This window comes from Gymnoscopelus microlampas, assembly GCF_963454915.1.
Source record: "Gymnoscopelus microlampas genome assembly, chromosome: 9".
NCBI classification, from domain to species: Eukaryota; Metazoa; Chordata; class Actinopteri; order Myctophiformes; family Myctophidae; genus Gymnoscopelus; species Gymnoscopelus microlampas.
In genome coordinates, this window is record NC_139946.1 from 57,583,082 (window position 1) to 57,595,076 (window position 11,995).

At 44.6% G+C, this 11,995-nt stretch overlaps 1 protein-coding gene across 2 annotated transcripts in view; it reads right to left on the bottom strand.

The window, feature by feature from the left end:
• Positions 1-2,043: 2,043 nt before the first annotated feature.
• The window catches only part of vcam1b (vascular cell adhesion molecule 1b), a 25,208-nt gene continuing 15,256 nt past the window's right edge, over positions 2,044-11,995 (bottom strand). For both annotated transcript variants that reach the window (XM_084066982.1, XM_084066983.1), the window contains 5 exons: positions 9,125-9,445; positions 6,811-6,965; positions 5,348-5,483; positions 4,095-4,355; positions 2,044-2,787 (listed from right to left, as the gene is read on the bottom strand). In XM_084066982.1, coding sequence (XP_083923108.1) covers positions 2,582-2,787; positions 4,095-4,355; positions 5,348-5,483; positions 6,811-6,965; positions 9,125-9,445 — 1,079 coding nt within the window. In that variant the 3' untranslated portion in view covers positions 2,044-2,581. The remainder of the gene's footprint in view (positions 2,788-4,094; positions 4,356-5,347; positions 5,484-6,810; positions 6,966-9,124; positions 9,446-11,995) is intronic.

An 11,995-nucleotide genomic window follows, 5' to 3' on the forward strand; every position in this document is an offset into this window, starting at 1 on the left:
AGTAGGAGGTGCACCACCTACGTAGACACACTGCAGTGTGACAGTGGAGCCAGTAGGAGGTGCACCACCTACGTAGACACACTGCAGTGTGACAGTGGAGCCAGTAGGAGGTGCACCACCTACGTAGACACACTGCAGTGTCACAGTGGAGCCAGTAGGAGGTGCACCACCTACGTAGACACACTGCAGTGTCACAGTGGAGCCAGTAGGAGGTGCACCACCTACGTAGACACACTGCAGTGTGACAGTAGAGCCAGTAGGAGGTGCACCACCTACGTAGACACACTGCAGTGTGACAGAGGAGCCAGTAGGAGGTGCACCACCTACGTAGACACACTGCAGTGTCACAGTAGAGCCAGTAGGAGGTGCACCACCTACGTAGACACACTGCAGTGTCACAGTAGAGCCAGTAGGAGGTGCACCACCTACGTAGACACACTGCAGTGTCACAGTGGAGCCAGTAGGAGGTGCACCACCTACGTAGACACACTGCAGTGTCACAGTGGAGCCAGTAGGAGGTGCACCACCTACGTAGACACACTGCAGTGTGACAGTAGAGCCAGTAGGAGGTGCACCACCTACGTAGACACACTGCAGTGTGACAGTAGAGCCAGTAGGAGGTGCACCACCTACATAGACACACTGCAGTGTGACAGTAGAGCCAGTAGGAGGTGCACCACCTACGTAGACACACTGCAGTGTGACAGTAGAGCCAGTAGGAGGTGCACCACCTACGTAGACACACTGCAGTGTGACAGTGGAGCCAGTAGGAGGTGCACCACCTACGTAGACACACTGCAGTGTGACAGTGGAGCCAGTAGGAGGTGCACCACCTACGTAGACACACTGCAGTGTGACAGTGGAGCCAGTAGGAGGTGCACCACCTACGTAGACACACTGCAGTGTGACAGTGGAGCCAGTAGGAGGTGCACCACCTACGTAGACACACTGCAGTGTGACAGTGGAGCCAGTAGGAGGTGCACCACCTACGTAGACACACTGCAGTGTGACAGTGGAGCCAGTAGGAGGTGCACCACCTACGTAGACACACTGCAGTGTGACAGTGGAGCCAGTAGGAGGTGCACCACCTACGTAGACACACTGCAGTGTGACAGTGGAGCCAGTAGGAGGTGCGCCACCTACGTAGACACACTGCAGTGTGACAGTAGAGCCAGTAGGAGGTGCGCCACCTACGTAGACACACTGCAGTGTGACAGTGGAGCCAGTAGGAGGTGCACCACCTACGTAGACACACTGCAGTGTGACAGTGGAGCCAGTAGGAGGTGCACCACCTACGTAGACACACTGCAGTGTGACAGTGGAGCCAGTAGGAGGTGCACCACCTACGTAGACACACTGCAGTGTGACAGTGGAGCCAGTAGGAGGTGCGCCACCTACGTAGACACACTGCAGTGTGACAGTAGAGCCAGTAGGAGGTGCACCACCTACGTAGACACACTGCAGTGTGACAGTGGAGCCAGTAGGAGGTGCACCACCTACGTAGACACACTGCAGTGTGACAGTGGAGCCAGTAGGAGGTGCACCACCTACGTAGACACACTGCAGTGTGACAGTGGAGCCAGTAGGAGGTGCACCACCTACGTAGACACACTGCAGTGTGACAGTGGAGCCAGTAGGAGGTGCACCACCTACGTAGACACACTGCAGTGTGACAGTGGAGCCAGTAGGAGGTGCACCACCTACGTAGACAGGAGGTTTTGGAGGGCAGCGATTCAGAAGTCCTGAGTTGGTGTTGGCTAGACCACACTGTGACCACAGTGTGGTCACAGTGTGGTCACAGTGTGGTCACAGTGTGGTCACAGTGTGACCACAGTGTGACCACACTGTGGTCACACTGTGGTCACAGTGTGGTCACAGTGTGGTCACAGTGTGGTCACAGTGTGGTCACAGTGTGACCACAGTGTGACCACAGTGTGACCACACTGTGGTCACAGTGTGGTCACAGTGTGGTCACAGTGTGACCACACTGTGACCACACTGTGGTCCACACTGTGTCCTTTCAGTTAGATTATTACACAGGTTTATAAAAACAATGAATGTGGTCAAACATGAATAAAACAACCAGCATTAAAGGAACACTTCACCCATTGTCAACCTATCTTCATATAACTAGTCCTCACTAATGCTCATTATTATAAGATGGTATCTGTCTACTGTCTGTGTCATTGGTGAGCTGTGGACAGTTCACAAACCTTTGGTGATTTCAAACCATTATATCGTTGTATTAATGCAAGCAATGGCTTGCAGTTTCTATTAGCTCGGAATCCCCATCGATGATGTCACTGGTAGGCAGGTTTCTGAACTGTCCACAGAAAGAGACGCAGAGCGAGTAGACATAAAAGGTTCCATCTTATAATGAGCATTAATTAGCAACGACCAATTATATGAAGATAAGACAGAGAAAACACAACAACCAGGTGCTCACCGGAGACAAAGTCATTAAAAATAGTAATACATGTTCCCGGTCTAAATGGATTAATGAGTCTATCCTCTGATCGTTCCTAGATGAAGTCTGTCAATCACTCACTCACTCACTCACTCACTCACTCATTCATTGAGTCTATGCAGAGCTAGCATCACAGCTAGCATCACAGCTAGCATCAGAGCTAGCAGCGGTCTTAGCGGGTTTAGCTAGCTGATAGAAGCCTTTCTTCTTGGTTCTCCTCAGATGTTCCAGGACCACAGCGGAGCAGATCAGCCCCACTAACACACTCACACTGGGGATGAGGACGCTGGCCAGGCTGCCTGGAGCTCTGGAGCTTCTCTCTGCATGGAGGAATAGCGTCATTATTCACTTATTTATCCTCTGTTCATTCATTGTATGTAAACCTTGTATGTAAAAGATAATCTGTGTTCCAATGGATCCATTTAGTTATTATGTAATCACACCTCTAGTTAATACTTTGTTTAAAAATGTATAAAATATGTATAAAGAGAAAGTGGGATATTCCACTTTCTCTTTATGATTTTTTTCAAAGTAAACAACAATCTTGTGAACTTGTAGATCAGCTATTTCTGATAGCATTGTGCAACACTCTTGTACAGCGCAGTAGGGCATTAAGTTACAAAAAAACAAACTAACATGAAAAGTCTAAATATGGAGATATAGGAATTAAGTTTCATATATTGTATAACTTATAAAACCATTGAAAAGTACATTTAAAGTGGAACAAACCTGGACATATCATGTCAAAGACTTAAAGAGCATTGTATCAACGTCAACACACTAAACATCACACTTTGTATCAACGTCAACACACTAAACATCACACTTTGTATCAACGTCAACACACTAAACATCACACTTTGTATCAACGTCAACACACTAAACATCACACTTTGTATCAACGTCAACACACTAAACATCACACTTTGTATCAACGTCAACACACTAAACATCACACTTTGTATCAACGTCAACACACTAAACATCACACTTTGTATCAACGTCAACACACTAAACATCACACTTTGACAACACTTTCCAGACGCTCGATGGAGTTCCTCTGAGCTGTGAGTGGATACATGTTGTTTAGACCAGGGGTCTTCAACAGGGGGTCCGGGACCCCTAGGGGGTCCTCAGAGTTACTACAGGGGGTCCTTCAAATCTTTGTGTGATATGATTATTTATTTTACCTTAGCCACTTGAACCCTAGCATCCCTTTTCTGAGGAGGACTTTACCCAAAAATAGCCGATCTACAAGCTCACAACGCCTCGCAGCGTGAGGCGTTGTGAGCTTGTAGATCGGCTATCTTTGGCAAAGAGGTGATGATAGTAATAGTAATAGTAATAGTAATAGTAATAATAATAGTAATAGTAATAGTAATAGTAATAGTAATAGTAATAATAATGGTAATAGTAATAGTAATAGTAATAATAATAGTAATAGTGATAGTAATAGTAATAGTAATAGTAATAATAATAGTAATAGTGATAGTAATAGTAATAGTAATAGTAATAGTAATAATAATAGTAATAGTAATAGTAATAGTAATAGGGGTAATAATAGTAATAATAATAGTAATAATAATAGTAATAGTAATAGTAATAATATGAATAATGATAAACTGACCCATGACACTGATGGTGAACACCTCCGTCTGAAAGCCCAGCTCATTGGTCACGTTGACCTGGTACAGCCCCGTGTCATTGGCCGTCACGTTGACCAATAGGAAGGTCCCGTCGGCGGAGTGGCGCTCCGTGCCATTGGTCAGTTTTCTCAGCACCACGGCGGGGGGCGGGAAGCTGACGGTCCGACAGCACACTGTGACGTTCTGACCCTCATGGACCACCGTAGACGGGAACACCTCCACTGTGGTGTTTCTGGGAGGAGCTACAACATAACCACAGCCAATAAGAACTCCACTGTGGTGTTTCTGGGAGGAGCTACAACATAACCACAGCCAATAAGACCTCCACTGTGGTGTTTCTAGGAGGAGCTACAACATAACCACAACCAATAAGACCTCCACTGTGGTGTTTCTGGGAGGAGCTACAACATAACCACAACCAATAAGAACTCCACTGTGGTGTTCCTGGGAGGAGCTACAACATAACCACAACCAATAAGACCTCCACTGTGGTTGTCCTGGGAGGAGCTACAACATAACCACAACCAATAAGAACTCCACTGTGGTTGTCCTGGGAGGAGCTACAACATAACCACAACCACTATCAACATTATTGTCCAGCACTGTGTAAAGATGTAAAGAAGTTGGTGAAATTAGGTTTTGCATAAACTCTATCATTTTGTTGTTTATCAGGTGGAGGGACAGAGATAAGGAGAGCAAGGAGAAAATAAAACTGTAAAAAAACAACAACTATGATCTACACATATCTACACAGAGCATACACAACATCGTGATGTACATGAGGTTATACATAGCCTTCAGCGCTTCACTTCCGGTGGTGCGACTATGTTTTCATTCCCACTAACAATATTTCTACACAGAACACTAACACCATTTCTCCCAGAGAACATGGATGGTTTTGGTTATAAGCCCACTTGTTTCTATGATGAAAGAGTAAGTTAAAATGTTATTAACTTTCCGTGGTCTTGTCGGCTCCGAGGACGCTAGTGTTACATGAGTTTCGGTTTGTTTCCAGTGGGGAAGGAACGGCACACACGTAAATCCCGCCCACTAAATTTGATTGGGTAAAGCGCGGTCTGCTTCCTGATCTGAAGGCACGCCCACTTGAAACCAATGCGCACGGGTTGTCAACACGGCTACCAACAGATTCAAACGCAGAGCAGAATCTGTTCTTGAGAGATTACAGTGATGTTAATATGAAGCCGTTATTAAAGGGTAAAGGTCGTGTCCTGACCTTTGACAGAGATGTTAATGGTGACCAGTTGGGATCCATACTGGTTAGCAGCCTCACACTGGTAAACCCCCGAGTCCTCCAGTCTGACTGAGGACAGGACGAAAGACACGGAGGAAGACGAGGAAGACGAGGACACCTGGAGGATGGGAAACAACTCGTTTTAATGCCCTGCAGCAGTTCAGTGGAATGAGTCCATTAGATCCTCCATTAACCTCCATGAAGAACTGGACAGTGATGTCACTGGTAGCACGGACGTACGCCGTTATGTTAGAAGCAGTGTTGCCAGATTCTGTGAGAGAAAAACAAGCAACCAGCCCAGAAGAAGCGACTATGGGCCACGCGAGCATTTTAACACATACATCAGCTATTTGAAAATAGCAGATCTACAAGCTCACAATCGGCTATTTTCAAATACAATCTTGCGAGGAAATTATAATAAGCAGATCTGGCAACCCTTGTTAGAAGCTGGTTATAAAGATACAGTGATATCACAGACGTCTGAGAAGACAAAAGAAAAAACAGGATCTTTGTAGAGCAGTGCTTCTCAAACTTTTTCATGTCAAGGACCCCCAAATTGACACTTATTAGCCCGCGGACCCCCATTTGAAAAGATATGCCAGGGACCCCCATAAGAGAAGATTTTTACGGCTCTAGCAGTGATTCTCAACCATTTTAATTTCAAGGACCCCCAGTTTGACATGCTTTAGGCTACGGACCCCCGTTTAATGGCATTCATATCTCTGGGACCCCAATTCATATTGTAAAATCAATGTTAATTTAACTCTGAGAGTGTACAAATGGAACCAAATGGACCCGTTAGGGTCCATTTGGTTCCATTTGTACACTCTCAAGAGTTACAGACCCATAAGGGTCCATTTGGTTCCTATCCATCATTTAGCTGGGGACCCCCTGGAACCCCCTCAAGTACCCCTGGGGGTCCCCGGACCCCACTTTGAGAACCAATGTTGTAGAGAGTATCTGTATTGAAGAGAGAAAACACAGTATTGTAAAAAAAAAAAAAAAAAAGAGAGAGAGAGAAAATAATGGATTTGTGTAAGAGTAGAGTAAGAGTAAGAGTAAATAAAAAAATATAGATTTGTCTCAAATTGTCTGGAAATGTATTTTGTGTTGAAAAATCTGTGAAAAATGGTATTATGTGAACCTAATATTGTGAATCAAATGGTATGGTGAGATGAGTGAATCGTTACATGCCTAGTTGTAACAGGACTCATGTTGTTCTTTGATGTTTTAATGGGTTAGGGTTAGAGTGTTGAAAATGTATGAATGAATGTATTTATTATTGATGTTATTATTCTGGGTCTTTGCTACCCCCCCCCCAACAAAAGAAAGAAAAGAAAAAAAACACATGGCACTCAGTTTACACACATTTACATTCAAAAGACTAAAAATAACCTCTGAGCTATCAATCAATCAATCAATCAATCAATCAATCAATCACTCACCTTCATCTGATGTGACTCCTCCCCTCTGACTCTCCTCAGCACCAGACTCCGCCCCTCGGGGGAGGATCTTCCTGATGAGTGACAGGTGAAGGTGACACTGTGACCTTCCATCACCTCCTGTGGGTGCACTGACAGAGACGTGTTGACAGGGGGCGCTGTAACACAGTATTATTAATATTATTAATATAGAGACACTGACAGAGACGTGTTGACAGGGGGCGCTGTAACAACACAGATTGATATGTTAAAACATCAGTAGTAGAAGGTTGTTTAGACGTTTGACCCACTAGAGAGCAGTTTAACAACTTCATCACCAAACAAAAATCTAATCCTAATCTTCATCAGAATGTGGAACAAACATCATGCTGTTCTGTGGTTGGAAACACTCTGACCCAGTCTGTAGGTACTGAATATTAATTACAGTATGTAAGGTTTGTTTTCACCCACATCCACACGTCCACGTCTTTAAAACACTCTGGACAACGCTCCACACGTCCTAGACTCTTCTCTCTTCTCTAAAACACTCTGGACAACGCTCCACACGTCCTAGACTCTTCTCTCTTCTCTAAAACACCCTGGACAACGCTCCACACGTCCTAGACTCTTCTCTCTTCTCTAAAACACCCTGGACAACGCTCCACACATCCTAGACTCTTCTCTCTTCTCTAAAACCCCCTGGACAACGCTCCACACGTCCTAGACTCTTCTCTCTTCTCTAAAACACCCTGGACAACGCTCCACACGTCCTAGACTCTTCTCTCTTCTCTAAAACACTCTGGACAACGCTCCACACGTCCTAGACTCTTCTCTCTTCTCTAAAACACCCTGGACAACGCTCCACACGTCCTAGACTCTTCTCCCTTCCTAAAACACCCCGGACAACGCTCCACGCGTCCTAGACTCTTCCCTCTTCTCTAAAACACCCTGGACAACGCTCCACACGTCCTAGACTCTTCTCTCTTCTCTAAAACACTCTGGACAACGCTCCACACGTCCTAGACTCTTCTCTCTTCTCTAAAACACTCTGGACAATGCTCCACACGTCCTAGACTCTTCTCTCTTCTCTAAAACACTCTGGACAACGCTCCACACGTCCTAGACTCTTCTCTCTTCTCTAAAACACCCTGGACAACGCTCCACATGTCCTAGACTCTTCTCTCTTCTCTAAAACACCCTGGACAACGCTCCACACGTCCTAGACTCTTCTCTAAAACACCCTGGACAACGCTCCACACGTCCTAGACTCTTCTCTCTTCTCTAAAACACCCTGGACAACGCTCCACACGTCCTAGACTCTTCTCTCTTCTCTAAAACACCCTGGACAACACTCCACGCGTCCTAGACTCTTCTCTCTTCTCTAAAACACCATGGACAACGCTCCACGAGTCCTAGACTCTTCTCTCTTCTCTAAAACACCCTGGACAACGCTCCACGCGTCCTAGACTCTTCTCTCTTCTCTAAAACACCCTGGACAACGCTCCACGCGTCCTAGACTCTTCTCTCTTCTCTAAAACACCCTGGACAACGCTCCACACGTCCTAGACTCTTCTCTCTTCTCTAAAACACCCTGGACAACGCTCCACACGTCCTAGACTCTTCTCTCTTTTCTAAAACACCCTGGACAACGCTCCACACGTCCTAGACTCTTCTCTCTTCTCTAAAACACACTGGACAACGCTCCAAGTGTCCTAGACTCTTCTCTCTTCTCTAAAACACCCTGGACAACGCTCCACGCGTCCTAGACTCTTCTCTCTTCTCTAAAACACCCTGGACAACGCTCCACGCGTCCTAGACTCTTCTCTCTTCTCTAAAACACCCTGGACAACGCTCCACACGTCCTAGACTCTTCTCTCTTCTCTAAAACACCCTGGACAACGCTCCACACGTCCTAGACTCTTCTCTCTTCTCTATAACACCCTGGACAACGCTCCACACGTCCTAGACTCTTCTCTCTTCTCTAAAACACCCTGGACAACGCTCCACACGTCCTAGACTCTTCTCTCTTCTCTAAAACACCCTGGACAACGCTCCACACGTCCTAGACTCTTCTCTCTTCTCTAAAACACCCTGGACAACGCTCCACACGTCCTAGACTCTTCTCTCTTCTCTAAAACACCCTGGACAACGCTCCACACGTCCTAGACTCTTCTCTCTTCTCTAAAACACTCTTCTCTCTTCTCTAAAACACCCTGGACAACGCTCCACACGTCCTAGACTCTTCTCTCTTCTCTAAAACACCCTGGACAACACTCCACACGTCCTAGACTCTTCTACTTGTAGACAGTGACAGGTTGGTTGAGGCAGAAGGACTCACCGTGGACACGCAGGGTGATGTTGGTCTCTCTGACTCTCAAGGCTTCGTCTCCAGCGGTCAGCAGACTGACCCGGCAGGTCACGACCTCCAGACGGCTGTCCAGACGGTAGGTCAGCTCAGAGGAGACGCTCTGATTGGTCAGCCCAGAGGAGACGCTCTGATTGGTCAGCCCAGAGGAGAAGCGTTTGACCTCTGACCCCACCTCCCTGCTCCCAGACAGCCACTGGAACCTCAGCCTCTGATTGGCTGAGTAGACGTGATTGACAGCACAGTGGAGGACCGCACCCTGAGTCACCGTGACGACCGGATCTGACGGGAACGCTGGACGACACAAACGTTTAAAATGTTCATTAAAACATTCCCTGCCATTGATGTAGATCTAAGTCAAATCATTTGTTTAGAAATTACACCAGAGGGCACTCTTCGCCAACCTATGAATGATCCCTTGACTGCGAGAGAAGGAATAGACGGATATGACGTCATCCAAAAACATTCACTTCCGTCCACTACCATGTTATGAGATGTAGAAAAACACAATAACTCAGGGTTAGGGTTAGGGTTAGAAAAAAACGAAGCGTATTCAATAGAACGGACGATCGCGGTCCGCCGGAACAAAAATGTTTTTGTTCCGGCGGATAGATGAGCATTAGTGAGGACCAATTATATGTAGATAAAGTTGAAAATGTGTGAAGTGATCCTTTAAGTCATAATTAAATGACATGAATACATTAACATTACAACGACTGAACCGTCATTATTCATAGTTTTCAATCTATAATTAATTATGTTTATTATAAGTATTAATAATTAAATATTATGTTAACTGTCTCAAACAGACAGTTTTACCAGAAAAACAAACATTACAGTCATTTGAATGATGTGAGGAAAGAGCTTGTCATAATAAAATGATATGTTAGATATGATGATAAAGACTATTCTCTATAAACACAGTAAGTGCTGATGGTTAAAATACACTGTGTGTGTGTGTGTGTGTGTGTGTGTGTGTGTGTGTGTGTGTGTGTGTGTGTGTGTGTGTGTGTGTGTGTGTGTCTGTCTGTCTGTCTGTCTGTCTGTCTGTCTGTCTGTCTGTCTGTCTGTCTGTCTGTCTGTCTGTCTGTCTCTGTGTGTGTGTGTGTGTGTGTGTGTGTGTGTGTGTGTGTGTGTGTGTGTGTGTGTGTGTGTGTGTGTGTGTGTGTGTGTGTGTGTGTGTGTGTGTGTGTGTGTGTGTGTGTGTGTGTCTGCTCTGTGTCAGACTCAGAGCTTTGCTGACTCTCTGTTGACCCTTGACCTTTGCAGTCCTAGCCAATGATCAACAGAACAAAGTGTCAAAAACAACGAGTGGGAGAAACTGAGTCTGTTTTATAAGAGACAGACAGGAGGAGAGCTGAGAGGACACTTTACAATTCCAAACTGGCCCCTGGGTAACCTACACCCCCCCTTCCTCTAACTATTTATTGTACATATTTCTTGTGTTTCATAGCAGTAACCTGTAAGCTGATTGTATGATGTTCTGCATAGTAGTGTATATTTGTCTGTTTTCTTAAATGTCATCATGATGTGAGTGCACAGGATCTCATTTTAAATAAGCGATCCAGTTTAGAGGAGCTTGTATTGTTAACTGTACTTCCATGTACTGTTTCATTACATTACATTACATTACATTACATTACATGTAGAGGACCTTGTATTGTTAACTGTACTTCTATGTACTGTTTCATTACATTACATTACATTACATTACATTACATGTACTGTTTACATGTAGAGGAGCTTGTATTGTTAACTGTACTTCCATGTACTGTTTCCATGTCTTTTCTAAATAAAGTATTCAATCAATCAAAAGAAGATCAGAATGTGTTCTGAATTATGAGAATGTCTCTGTGTATCTTTGAGCAGCAAGGTTAGAGAGAGAGAGAGAGAGAGAGAGAGAGAGAGAGAGAGAGAGAGAGAAGTCTCATGCAGTTCATTTCAATAAGAAGTTCATTTAAGTGTTTGTTTTATATGTTGTATTGTTGAATTGTAGAATGTATTGTTAATTTATCTTGTGTGTGTAATCTTAATCTTGTTCTATAATCTCCACAGCATTACAAATGAGGGTGAACCTCATTGCTCTTTTAGAGAATAAATAAAGGAATCAATCAATCAATCAATCAATCAATTAAGGCTGTTTGATTTCTGTCACACTTTCACCTTTCCTCAGCAGAACATTGTTTGTGTTCTCCAGCCCCTCATTTAAATACCAAAGCACTAAAGTATGGACAGTGTGTCATTTCTCTTGCTCACTAAAGCAGCAGATTAACCCTTTACTCTCGGCACCAGTAGCATTTACAATCAATTCAGTAACGACCAGTTTATGCTCCGCCGTACGACGGTGCTGCGCCCCGAATATATTCAATCTATCCTCAGATGAACCATGCTTATTGATATGACGCTGTAGCCTATACGTCTGGAAGAATGATTATGAGAATAAAAGTATGTCAAATGATTAAAAGTTACATGGTCAGTCCATAAACGTATTATTCACAAATGGAAAGCTGCTCGTTTACAGTTTATTATGCCACCTATTAGCTTACATTCTGATTCATTCTCTGTATCACAAATGTCTTGTAAGGCGTTCTGTCTTGGAGTTTTGGTTAAAAAAAAAATCTTAAATTAGCCTTTCATTATAGGTTCTGGCCCGCCATCTAATGTCTTAGAAAATAAGAATTGGCCCGAGGCCAATGCTAGTTTTGTGCCCATCTTCTGTGACGGGCACAAATCAACGCTGAACACCCTCTTCCATCAATCCCACATTGGTCTTTACTTAATAAGGAGCACTACTACTTAAAAAGGCCCTACAGTTTACACATCTGAGATATTATTATCACTTTA